Below are 13,872 nucleotides of genomic sequence, written 5' to 3' on the forward strand. Positions count from 1 at the left end.
TCAGGGCCTCGCATGCGCAAATGCGCCATGCACGGCTGAAATCGTGCATGCGTGGCACTTCCGCGCATGCGCGCACGTGCGAAAGTGCCACGCATGCACTATTTCGGCCGCGCATGGCGCATGTGCAGCGTGCACGGGCGGGCAGTTGCCCTGCCGGTCCCCAGCTTCAAAAAGGTTGGGGACCACTGCCTTACATGACCGTAGGAATATATAGCAAAAATTAATTCTGTTACATTAGTAGACTGTGTCACACATCCAAAGACAGCCAATTATCATTCTTTGCCAGAACAGCCAATCAATCCCCTTGAAATTCGGTTGTTGTTCACACAAATGTGGGAGAAATAAAACTGTCTGTGAAAGTGATCAAAGGCTATCACATCACCGTATGTAGCTTGCCCGATCAGTTCTGCTCAAAGGGGAAGCATGTTTCCTTGGGCCTGTTTGCATATCTCTTTGTGGAGGGCTTTCCTGTTCCAAGTAGAGGGGAAGAGAAGATTTCAGGATCTTATTGAAGTGAACGTTAGGATTTCTGAAACGATCAGTGGGTGAAATTCACAACCTTCCTTATTCACAGCAGCTTTAAAAATGCTGAAATCTTTTAAAAAAGAAACACCAAAAGAACATGAAAGCTCAGATGGCCTGTTGAAGGGTTTGTGACTTCTTTGAGCAGAACTGTTGTTCTCTTCTGTGAAGGAAAGGACTTGTAACCCCTGTCCCCTCATGTTCTTGGAGGAGGAATAGTTGATTTAATACCCTACTTTTCACGACCAAAAGCATCGCAATGCGGCTTACAAATGTCTTCTCTTCTTCTCTCCACAACAGACACCCTGTGAGGTAGGTGAGGCTGAGAGAGCTCTGATAGAACTGCTCTGTGAGAACAGCTCTAACAGGATTGTATCTGGCCCCAGGTCACCCAGCTGGCTGCATGTGGAGGAGGGGGGAATCCAACCCCCTCCTTGTGGATTGTAAACTAAACATGAGCAGGCAGTGTGATGCAGCGGTAAAAAAGGCGAATGCCATTTTGGGCTGTATCAACAGGGGCATCACATCAAAATCACAAGATGTCATAGTCCCATTGTATACGGCACTGGTCAGACCACACCTAGAGTACTGTGTGCAGTTCTGGAGGCCTCACTTCAAGAAGGACGTAGATAAAATTGAAAGGTTACAGAGGAGAGCGACGAAGATGATCGGGTCAAGGGACCAAGCCCTATGAAGATAGGTTGAGGGACTTGGGAATGTTCAGCCTGGAGAAAAGGTGGTTGAGAGGGGACATGATAGCCCTCTTTAAGTATTTGAAAGGTTGTCACTTGAGGAGGGCAGGATGCTGTTTCTGTTGGCTGCAGAGGAGAGGACACGCAGTAATGGGTTTAAACTTCAAGTACAACGATATAGGCTAGATATCAGGAAAAAATTTAGTTCAGCAGTGGAATAGGCTGCCTAAGGAGGTGGTGAGCTCCCCCTCACTGGCAGTCTTCAAGCAAAGGTTGGATACACACTTTTCTTGGATGCTTTAGGATGCTTAGGGCTGATCCTGCGTTGAGCAGGGGGTTGGACTAGATGGCCTGTATGGCCCCTTCCAACTCTATGATTCTATGATTCTATGATAACCTGGCTCGCCAGATTAGAGACTGGAAAATAAACACCACAGCCATCTCAAGATTCCACTCAGCAATAGCACCCTAAAACCAAACTGCAGAGCAACAGCTAATTTGAAAATATGTCCCACAAGATGGGTTTTTGCACCCAGCTCTTTGGGACTGCTGCTTTCCTCTTGTCCCAAAAACATCGTGTTTGCCCTCTAGGAAAAGTTGAAGGCAGCCGGAAAAGAGGAAGAGCCAAACTGAGATGTCTCTCTAGAGCAGGGGTAGTCAAACTGCGGCCTTCCAGATGTCCATGGACTACAATTCCCATGAGCCCCTGCCAGCGTTCGATGGCAGGGGCTCATGGGAATTGTAGTCCATGGACATCTGGAGGGCCACAGTTTGACTACCCCTGCTCTAGAGGAAGCCATGGGGCTTCCTTTGCAAAACATTTCGGAGGGTGTCAATTCATCCGGCCGCCATAAGTAAGAAGCCGCTTAATGGCTCTTCATGCGCAAACACATTCAAATATTAAATGCGTCCTGCTTCCACATTTGGAAAGAGATTTGTCTTGGAGCATATATTGTCTTGGAGCATACTTGGAGCATCTGTGCATATAGTGCGAGGACCAGTGGGGGATCAGGAAAATGAGGCAGGGAGGGAAAGCAGAAGGTAGCAGTGATCGTGTCTCCGACAGACACAGAGAAGTATGCGAGATGCACAGGCACAAAGATGAAGAGCTCTGCTTTCAACCCCCAACAGCGTAATTGTGGGCAGGGGCCCAAATGGTTAAGGCAGCTGCCACGGAAATCTCATCCGAAAGCAAAATCTAAGGCACGTTGGGAGTTCCATCCAGCCAAAACCCAAGGAACGGAGAAGGAAGCCAATGGGAACTTAGAGAAGAATAATGACTTTTCTCTAAGGGGGTTGAATCATAGATACACCCCTAGGCTGATTCCGATTTCCAACTAAAGTGCAAGTCTAAGCAAATTTGGAGGTTTCTCTGCAGGCCAGGCTTGATGAGGTCTCCGTTGGCATGTTGCTTTTCTCTTTTGAAAAAACTTTAATCGGACAGAAACGAAGGCTTCGCCTCCACTGGCAGAGGAAACCTGAGCCAGATTCTTCTAGAAGGGGGAACAACTAGTCCGAACGTACCTTTTGTGTCACTGGTTTTCACCTGGACGGTGTAGGTGGTAAACTGCATCATCTGCTCCTCGTTAATCACCGCTGGCATCTCCCACTCCAAGGTACGGTTCTCCCCCAGCTCCGTGGACAGCCATTCGCTGTACGAGAACGTGGTCACCTCTTGGGTCGTCAGGTTTTTCATGACGATCTAGGAAGAATCAATTGCACAAGATGGAAGGCCAGCCCTCTGAAGTGTTGGGGAAACTCATGTTTGAGAGCCAGCTTGGAAGAGTGGTGGACTCTGATCTGGAGAGCCGGGTTTGATTCCCCGCTCCCCCGCATGCAGTCCTGTGACCCTGGGCTTGTCACAGTCCTGTTAGAGCCGTTCTCACAAAGCAAGCCTGTCAGAGCTCACTCCGCCTCACCTCCCTCACAGAGTATCTGTTGTGGGGAGAGGAAGGTGATTGTAAGCTGCTTTGAGACTCCTTTGGGTAGAGAAAAGCGGCATATAAGAGCCAACTCTTCTTCTTCTTCAGTAATCTCAGGGCTCTCTCAGCCTCACCTCCCTCACAGGGTGTCTGTTGTGGGGAGAGGAAAGGGAAGGCAACTGTAAGCCACTTTGAGACTCCTTTGGGTAGAGAAAAGTGGCATATAAGAAACAACTCTTCTCCTTCAGTAATCTCAGGGCTCTCTCAGCCTCACCCACCTCACAGGGTGTCTGTTGTGGGGAGAGGAAGGTGATTGTAAGCCGCTTTGAGCCTCCTTCGGATAGAGAAAAACGGCATATAAGAGCCAACTCTTCTTCTTCAGTAATATCAGGGCTCTCTCAGCCTCACCTCTCTCACAGCTTTCACTGTTGAAAGTTCATCCCACCCAAACTTTGTGGGTCTTTTAAGATGCTCCTGGTTTCAAATCCAGTTGATCCATTGCAGACCAGCACAGCTTCCCACTGAGACTAAAACAAAATAGAAAATGGGCTGTCTTATGACTCTTGGAGGAGCAAAAGCAAGTGAGTCGTTTTGTTCGTGTAAATAATAAGACAGGAGGGAAGGCGACATAGTATAGTGCAGTCTTGGAAGATCGTGGAAGCTAAGCAAGATGGGTACTTTGAATCATAGAATCATAGAGTTGGAAGGGACCTTCTGGGTCATCTAGTCTAATCCCCTGCACTTTACAGGACACTCATATCTCAATCACTCATCCACTGTCACCTCCACCCCCTTGAGCCTTCACAGAATCAGCCTCTCTGTCAGATGGCTCTCCAGCCTCTGTTTAAAAATCTCCAATGATGGAGAACCCACCACCTCCCGAGGAAGCCTGTTCCACTGAGGAACCGCTCTGACTGTCAGGAACTTCTTCGAGATGTTGAGACAGAATTTAGAATCATAGAATCATGGAAGGGACCTCCTGGGTCACCTAGTCCAACCCCCCTGCACTATGCAAGACCCTCACCACCCTATCGCTCATCTACCATAACCTGCCACCCCCTTGAGCCTTCACAGAATCAGCCTCTCCGTCAGATGGCTATTCAGCCTCTGTTTAAAAGTTTCCAAAGATGGAAAACCCACCGCCTCCCGAGGAAGCCTGTTCCACTGAGAAACCGCTCTGTCAGGAACTTCTTCCGGATGTTTGGACAGAATTTCTTTTGAATTAATTTCATCCCATTGGTTCTGGTCCGTCCCTCTGGGGCAAGAGAGAACAACTCTGCTCCATCCTCTACATGGCAGCCTTTTAAATACTTGAAAATTGTTATCAGATCCCTTCTCCAGGCTAAACAGACCAGGCTCCCCCAACCTTTCTTCACACGACTTGGTCTCCAAACCCCTCACCATCTTTGTTGCCCTCCTCTGGACATGTTCCAGTTTGTCAACATCCCTCTTCAACTGGGGTGCCCAAAACTGAACACCACATAAGACTCTGCAGAGGACAGCAATGGCCAACAACCTCTGCTGTTTCTCTTACTTAGAAATCTCATAATGGGCTCACCATACATTGGATGAAACTTGACTGTACTTAAAACACACACACAAATGCTAACATGGGGTATGTTTTGTCCACTTAAACTCCTAAAGGAGTTGTAATATATACTCTACTGTCAAACCATAGAGATTTGGGGGGATTCCTAGGGAGTCGTGATGTCACTTCCTGCTACAACTGGCTCTCAGTTTGCAGAACCTGAACAAATGCTATTAACCAAAGGACGTTTTGGAGGTCATTAATTCATGGAGTAGCCATACATCAGAAGCAACTTTATGGCATAACACATGCCTTCCGACAGAGGAAAAGAGCTTCATGAGAGCCAGCCCTCTAGTCTCCCTCCGTAATTGTGCTGGAGCAGGAAGACTCAGCGTCTTGCGTGGGAGGAGCGGTAGCAACAAACGGTTAATTGCCAAGCTGATGGCTTAATTTGCCTCTCATCTTGTCTATTTAGTGCTGACAGTGAGCCATCTGTCTGTCATGCCAGCTCCACCTTCACCAGTCCGCCCGCACGTCTCCTGCAGTTCGCTGATAGAAATGGGGTTGAACTTGGATGGGCTTTGTTCCCCGCTAGAAACCTATTGAGTTGAATCACAGAGCCCATTACATCTTGATAACCTGGGGGGTGGATGAGTTCCCTACATGGTTTGCAAGCTTGTGTTTTCCTGTGCAGGGGGAGGGGGGAATCTTCGCCAAGGCGAGTCAAATGATGCTGCAGCAGCAAATGTGAAATTCCAAGATCTGGAATCAAACGAATTCACGAAAATTCGTACGACCTTTCTGCTTTGAGTGTTTCATAATGGCTTTGGGGGATATTTGAATCTGCCTCTGATAGTGTGGCAGAGAGAACGCAGCACCAGGCTACAGAAAGAATAAAACTGTTTAATTCAGAAAAGAAACAACCATGCATAGAAAGAGAGAGGATCTAGCTAGCTGCAATCATCCTTCTGTTGAACTGCTGTTCTGGAGGCAAGCAGGGAGGAAGTGTGCTCAAGAAGCAGGAAGTTGCCTGTTGAAAAGGTAATTTGAAAATTAGTATTGTTGTTATTATATTTAGTTTCGTTCCTGTCCTATTCATTTAATTTAGTTCCTGTCCTATCTATGCTAAATATACATCTCCTCTGATGCCCCCTGCAGGATACCCTTTATATTCTGTTCAATCATGCATGCTGCAGATCTTGCATATTCCAACAGTTGGGCAGGGAGAGGCCTTGGAAGAGCTTCTCTCTCTCTCTCTCTCTCTCTCTCTCTCTCTCTCTCTCTCTCTCTCTCTCTCTCTCTCTCTCTCTCTGAAGTCCAATTAGCAACAACGCTGGATCAGGTAAGCACAGATGGCTGATGGTTGTCTCTCTGGTTTGAACCCTGGGCCTGTTCAGAGACCTTATCTAGCTTTCGGAGTTTATAAAAAGGCAACAGTGGCTGCATGGACTGTCAGATAAATTGCAGCACCAAGGAGCAGGTCCTATCACATCTGTAGTTGTCTAACTAGGAATTCCTTAGCCTCATGGGATGGACTAGTTTTAGAGGGGTGGACTAAGGACCTTAAGTGGAGCATAATGCTATGGAGTCCCTCCTCCAAAGCAGCCATTTTCTCCAGAAGAACTGATCTCTGTCACCTGAAGATGAGCTATAATTCAAGGGGATCCCCCAGACCCACCTGACATTCCTATATAGGGAAGAGCCACAGCTCAGCAAAAGATGTTCTGCTGTACATGCAGAAGGTCCCAGGTTCAATCCCTGGCATCTCCCATGGAAAGGACCAGGCAGGAAGCGATGTGAAAGACCCCAGTGGCTCACCACTAGAGCATTTACTTGGCATGCAGAAGGTCCCAGGTTCAATCCCCGGCATCTCCAGTTGAAAGGACCAGGCAGGAGGTGATGGGAAAGACCCCAGTGGCTCACCACTAGAGCATCTGCTTGGCTTGCAGAAAGTCCCAGGTTCAATCCCCAGCATCTCCAGTTGAAAGGACCAGGCAGGAGGTGATGGGTAAGACTTCCTGAGACCCTGGAGAACCTCTGCCAGGCCAAGTAGACAATATCAACCTTGATGGACCATCCATTATAAGGCTGTGTCACATGAGTTCATCTCTGTTTCATGCAGCTAACCACAAAATGCTATGGTGAATTCTAAGGTGTCAAATCAGATGGACAGTGTAATCCTGAACAGTTATTCCCTTCTAGGCCCACCTCAACGGACTAAAATAGTGTTTTGGGTGGTATTCTAAGGCAGGGGTAGTCAACCTGTGCTCCCTCAGATGTCCATGGACTACAATTCCCATGAGACTCATGGGAATTGTAGTCCGTCGACATCTGGAGGACTACAGGTTGACTACCCATGTTCTAAGGAGCCAAAATATCCAAACCATGAGAAGAAATACAGAACAGCAAGCAAAGAAGAGCTATATTCTTTTAGTCAACGTTTTGCCACATGAAGAGTCTCAAAGTGGCTTACAATCTCCTCTCCCCACAACAGATACTCTGTGCGGTAGGTGGCACTGAGAGAGCTCTGAGAGAACTGTGACTGGCCCAAGGTCACCCAGCCAACTTCATGTGGAGCAGTGGGGAATCGAACCCAGTTCTCCAATTAGAGGCTGCCACTGCTAACCCCTGCACCAAGCTGGCTCTGCGTAGCCACCGGATTAAAAGTAATTTCTTTTTATACAGCTCCGGGATTTAATTGTATTTTAACAGGGAAGCATCCCAGAGCATGTCATTATCTGGCACACCAAAGGGCAGAAAGGAAGGGGGAAGATACATTTTCTAAATGGCTAAAAAAGGGATGGTGCCAATCAACCCCCCCTCATCGAAAAATGCCCTTTCAAGGATGCTATGCCTTCATAAGACCACCTACCCCCCCCCCCAAGTATGCAACATTCTCTCCCAAGATCCACAGTAGCGAATATTTTCCCTAAGAAACTTTCTTCACAAAAGACAGTTCTTAATGTATTGCAGGTGCGGTGGCAGAGAGCCAATGTTCTTTCCGAATAAAACCAAACAGCAGAGAGTCCGTTTGGGTAAAATTATAGGCTACACTCAGCTTTCCCTACGTTCTCCTGGCTCTCGAACGCTGCCAAGATAAGAAATGAGGGACTGGAGGAAATGTTATCACAATATGCGGTCTTGCAAAAAGAGAAAGAACCCTGCTCTTATGAGTCTCCCCCTGAACCCTCTGGCTGTAAAACAGTGAGGGAAAGGAAACCCGTGGGTGTGGGGCAAAAGATTTGGACTGGATGCAATTACAGGCATGACTCTTCAGAAAGACCATAAGCTTTCAACGATGCTTTTGAAAGACAATGAAACTTTTGAAGGACATTGAGAGAATGAGTGGGTTTCTGTATTCCACCCGGCTTGGTGGAATGAGCTCCCAAGAGATCTGTGGGCCCTGGCGGAACTATCTACGACTGCAGTTGGGGGAGATGTCCTCATCCCCGGATGATAAAACCAAAAAAGAACACAGAGCAATCTTGGAGCTATGGTTAAGAGCAGTGGCTTCTAATCTCTGAGCTGGGTTAGACTCCCCGCTCCTCCACATGCGGCCAGCTGAGTGACCTTGGGCCAGTCACAGCCCTGTTAGAGCAGTTCTCACACAGCTCCACAGGATGTCTGTTGTGTATGTGTGTGGGGGGGGTGAAGGCAATTGTAAGCCACTTTGAGACTCAGGTGGTGAAAAGTGGGAAAAGAACACCAATTCTTCTTCTTCTAAACAATCCAGGGAATGAATCACAGGTCAACTATAATACAAGTAAGTAACTCTGGATTCATAAATCTTTCTGGTCAGTCTGGCCTGGAAGAAATCCACTTCCTGACCCTCTCCAGATGGATAAGAAATCCCCAATTACAGAAACATAAAAACAAGGACATAAAACAAGATGGTGGATTAATGTCAAAGTTCATCCTCACAAGCAGCTGACCCAGTATGGGCTGGGAAGGCAGAGATGCAAAGCTAGAAATCAAAATATTTTTAATTTTGATAATAAAATGGGGGAGTTGAATTTGGTTCTTTGAAATGTGGACAATGAACTAGACAGGAAACCCATGGACATTTTTATTAGTTACTGAACCAGGTTGGTTAAGAGCGGTGCCTTCTAATCTGGTGAGCCAGGTTTGATTCCCCACTCCTGCACATGCAGCCATGGGTGACCTTGGGCTCGCCACAGTTCTATTAGAAGCTGTTCTTTCTGAGCAGTTCTCTCAGAGCTCTCTCTGTCCCTCATACCTCACAAGATCTCTGTTGCAGGGAGCGGAAGGGAAGGTGTTTGTCAGCCACTTTGAGACTCCTTTGGGCAGTAGGGTATAAAACAAACTCTTCTTCTTAAATCATTTTCATTTTATTGAGCCAGAAAATAAAGAGTTGCACAAATTACAGGTATGGAGAAAAATGGCCAAGGCCCAGGGTGCCCAAAAGGTAATGTTTTTTTTTAAATTAGTTTAAAAAACTACTAAAAGGGATTCTTAGCATATTTTGCCAATGCAAGGTTTCTTTGGGGGGGGGGGGGTTCAATTTGTTTGTTTTCCTACAATTCAGCAAAAAAAAAAAAGAGTCAACCGTTTTTTCCATACTGTTTATTGAGCAAGACGAAAAAGGTACAGGCATGAAAATGTCGGCCCTGAATTACTCTGAAGAGAAAGGCTAGAATCATCAAAGGGACTAGCATTGCTTAATCATAATACATCAAGTGAGAGTTTTAAACAGCAAATCAGGTTTCGGCTTTTTGTCTCACGGCTTTTAAGGATTATCGAAAAGCCCAAGTTACCCACCAAGAGATCTAACCCAGTCTTCTTTCGAGAGAAACTGGATTTGCTTGTCACAAGAGTGCATATTTATAGAGAAATATCAACCTTATCTTCTTCTATATTTGTTCTTTCATTATCAGGCAATTCTTATCTAGATGAGTAGTGCATAACTAAATAGGAGATAACCAATATAAATGCAAAAAAAAAAAATACCCAATCAGTATGTACACATGATTTACATGTGTTGTAGCTAGATAAGAAGGCCGATGTCAACTCTGAACACAGGTTTAAAAAAGGCAATTAATCTAGCTTTTCTGTAGTGGTTTCAATTAACTTTCCAAGATGAAACTAACACTAAGCAAACAAGATTTGTTGAAAAATGTTTGAACTCTCCGTTAGCGATATCATAAAAAAAGGTAAAGGTAAAGGTAAAGGTATCCCCTGTGCAAGCACCGGGTCATGTCTGACCCTTGGGGTGACGCCCTCCAGCGTTTTCATGGCAGACTCAATACGGGGTGGTTTGCCAGTGCTTTCCCCAGTCATTACCGTTTACCCCCCAGCAAGCTGGGTACTCATTTTACCGACCTTTTCTTTTACCGACCTCGGAAGGATGGAAGGCTGAGTCAACCTTGAGCCGGCTGCTGGGATCGAACTCCCAGCCTCATGGGCAAAGCTTTCAGATGGCTGCCTTACCACTCTGCACCACAAGAGGCTCTTATCATAGCTACAGGTATATAACCATCCTCTGAGTTCTGGCTCCTTTTCTTTTTTGGGAGAAAAAAAAAACAGAACCAAGTATCTAGACCTCAGAAATATGTGAGCAATATCCGACCTATCAGGCAGCAGAAGTTACTTAGAAGAACTTCCAGAATTCGGCGGGAAGATCAAATACTTGGAATAACATTTTGTTGTCCAAAACAGGCAGCTGGACGGGAAGGCTGAAGAACACCTTGAAAATTAGAGAACCGCCTTACCTGTTCAAGAAACCAGTCGGGACGATAGCCTTCTCCGTTCGTCCGAATCCTCATCTTTCTTAGCGGAGCGATGTCTGGAATCTCCATGATGAGAACATCTGTTTGGCCGACTTCAAACCTGCAGATACAGGACGTTGGCACAGATTTCTCAAGCTGATTTCTGCAAACTACAACAGCTTCTTTGATGAGGGGGGGTGGGCAGATCTTGGCAGGCTAAGCTGCTTAAAGGGTCAGCCCCCCCCCCCTCTGCCGTAACTGAATGCAGATTCAAGCACCCCTTGGAAGGTGCCCACAGGTGTACCTCATCACGGTAGCATCAGGTAGCATTCTCAAGGTGCTGTTCCGACAGCTCCAGAGTATACCTGGGCAAAGAGAATACTTTTGCCCTGGCATTCAGTCCTGACACAGGGTTTCTCCAAGGCCCGATTCCAAGATACCTGATGAAGGGAACTTTGACTCCAGAAAACTCATACCCCGAAAATCTTGTCACTAAAGTGCTACCTGGACTCAAATCTAGCTCATGTATTGCTGATCGACCAGGCAATCCTCTTGAAATTATCTACTTGGAGGATGTAGCTAAGGAAAGGGCTTTTTCCACCCAAAGGGATCAAGTAACAGGTGATATAAAAAACCTGGAGAGTTTTTGACAATAAGAGCAGACCAAATGTCTGAATAGAATTCGGAAATCCTAGAGTAAGAAAGGACGATGCAGGCCATCTAGTCCCACCCCCTGCTCAATGCAGGATCAGCCTCAAGCATCCAGGAGAAGGATCTGTCCAGCCGCTGCTTGAAGACGTCCAGGGAGGGAGAGCTCCCCACCTCCTGAGGCAGCCCCTTCCACTGCTGAACTAGACTCCTAGAATCCTAGAGTGGGAAGGGGCCATAAAGGCCATCTAGTCCCACCCCCTGCTCAATGCAGGATCAGCCTCAAGCATCCAGGAGAAGGATCTGTCCAGCCACTGCTTGAAGACAGCCAGGGAGGGAGAGCTCCCCACCTCCTGAGGCAGCCCATTCCACTGCTGAACTGGACTCCTAGAATCCTAGTGGGAAGTGTCCGTAGAGGCCATCTAGTCCCACCCCCTGCTCAGTGCAGGGTCAGCCTCAAGCATCCAGGAGAAGGATCTGTCCAGCCGCTGCTTGAAGATGGCCAGTGTGGGGGAGCTCCCCACCTCCTTAGGCAGCCCATTCCACTGCTGAACTAGACTCCTAGAATCCTAGAGTGGGAAGGGGCCATGCAGGCCATCTAGTCTCAGTGCAGGATCAGCCTCAAGCATCCAGGAGAAGGATCTGTCCAGCCGCTGCTTGAAGACGTCCAGGGAGGGAAAACTCCCCACCTCCTTAGGCAGCCCATTCCACTGTTGAACTAGACTCCTAGAATCCTAGAGTGGGAAGGGGCCATCCAGGCCATCCAGTCCCACCCCCTGCTCAGTGCAGGATCAGCCTGAAGCATCCAGGAGAAGGATCTGTCCAGCCGCTGCTTGAAGACATCCAGGGAGGGAAAACTCCCCACCTCCTTAGGCAGCCCATTCCACTGCTGAACTAGACTCCTAGAATCCTAGAGTGGGAAGGGGCCATGCAGGCCATCTAGTCCCACCCCCTGCTCAGTGCAGGATCAACCTCCAGCATCCAGGAGAAGGATCTGTCCAGCCGCTGCTTGAAGACGTCCAGGGAGGGAGAGCTCCCCACCTCCTTAGGCAGCCCATTCCACTGCTGAACTAGACTCCTAGAATCCTAGAGTGGGAAGTGTCCGTAGAGGCCATCTAGTCCCACCCCCTGCTCAGTGCAGGGTCAGCCTCAAGCATCCAGGATAAGGCTCTGTCCAGCCGCTGCTTGAAGACCGCCAGGGAGGGAAAGCTCCCCACCTCCTTAGGCAGCCCCTTCCACTGCTGAACCATTGTGACTGAGAAAATGTGGTGAGTTCTTCATCTTTGGAAAGTTTTAAACAGAAGCTAGATAGCCAGGTTGATTCTGGGAAGGTTCAAGGGGGTGTCAGGTGACAGTGGATGAGCAATAGGGATGTGAGTGTTCTGCATAGTGCAGGGGGTTGGACTAGATGACCCATGAGATCCCTTCCAACTCTATTATTCTAAGGAAGGCAGGGTGTAACTGAATCAAATAAAGACGTATGCCCACCACTACACTAGCCCAATGCACCAGTGCTTGAATGCCCAGACCATAAGGGTTAATCTGAGCTATTCGTCTGCTCCCACAACCTCAAATGTCACATTTGAAGGTTCCCACTAATAATCCTGTCGGATTCGTACCCACCTCGTTTCTCCAGCCGCCTGATTAAATTACACAGAGGCTATCACCCTAAGCCTGAGGAGATGGGCTGGACGGCTGCAGAGGTCTTTGATAGCTCCAATTTGTATGCGCGCAGGAGCATAAATCTGAATAAAAGACTAATAAGAGAACAGGGCTGAGGAGATGATCCACACGGCGGTTCCCTTGAGGAACTGAGTCATTTCTCAAGGGGATTTCACGGGGTGTTCGAGCTCTCATGTCCACTTATCAATATTTGCACCGCCCAGGGCGATCTGCGCTTAAGACTGATGTAAATTAAATTGTCTCATTATCTGTGACGGTTTAAACGGAAGGTCTCTTCCTAAACTGGGTAGCACCTGGCGTTATTATATATAGAAGGCTCTGAAGGCATTGGATACTGCCCTGAGCCAGCTCGCTGGGAGGGAGGTATCAAAATTAAATCAGATCAAAGGACAGCTGCATGCATGCATGGTTGATTTCTCACATGATCCTACGCTGGGATATTTCCAGACTTCTGGCTGTTCGGTCGTTACGATTTTGGTGAGGGGCTGTGGTTCAGAGGTTTGAAGCAGGGGTAGTCAACCTGTGGTCCTCCAGATGTTCATGGACTACGATTCCCATGAGCCCCTGCCAGCGTTTGCTGGCAGGGGCTCATGGGAATTGTAGGCCATGGACATCTGGAGGACCACAGGTTGACTACCCCTGCTTTAAAGAATGAGGTAGAACACAAGAGAAGCCATATTGGATCAGTTCAATAGCCCATCTGTGTCACATTAGGGGCATTCAGGAGGTGAATCAAATCAGAGAGGTAAGTACTCTCATTTTAACTTAACTGCAGGAGGGGAGCTGAGTTTCAGTGTTTGTGGATGTGATGAAGTGGCATCGGCCTGCTTTGGCCCTCTTTTCTGGCATTGGGACGTGGGGCAATGGTGTGGCATAAGCCTGCCCTGGCCTTGTTTCTCCGGGGTGAAGAAAAGCAAACTGGTAGCCAGCCCAGAGTGCAGGTCTGGTTCTGTTCATAAGTCATCTGAACATATTTCCATGCTGTCACTTCCTGTGCTGTGGGAGTGGCCTGTTGATGTCACATCTGGTGGGGGTGCCTGGGTGAGGTCACTTCTGGAGATGCATGACTTCCAGGGGGGTGGCAGGAAGGTATGGCCTGCTGACGTCACTTCCACGGTTTCTCGAAGCCTGAAGAATGTTTCAGGGGTTTC

General features: G+C 47.8%; 1 protein-coding gene across 1 annotated transcript in view; it reads right to left on the minus strand.

Moving 5' to 3' along the window:
* Window positions 1-13,872, minus strand: part of LOXHD1 (lipoxygenase homology PLAT domains 1) — a 146,014-nt gene that overhangs the window by 16,655 nt on the left and 115,487 nt on the right. Inside the window, exons 35-36 of the mRNA XM_077346719.1 lie at window positions 10,394-10,511; window positions 2,739-2,916 (exon numbers count right to left, since the gene is read on the minus strand). Coding sequence (XP_077202834.1) covers window positions 2,739-2,916; window positions 10,394-10,511 — 296 coding nt within the window. The remainder of the gene's footprint in view (window positions 1-2,738; window positions 2,917-10,393; window positions 10,512-13,872) is intronic.

The sequence above is a fragment of the Paroedura picta genome, chromosome 7 (genome assembly GCF_049243985.1).
Source record: "Paroedura picta isolate Pp20150507F chromosome 7, Ppicta_v3.0, whole genome shotgun sequence".
NCBI lineage: Eukaryota > Metazoa > Chordata > Lepidosauria > Squamata > Gekkonidae > Paroedura > Paroedura picta.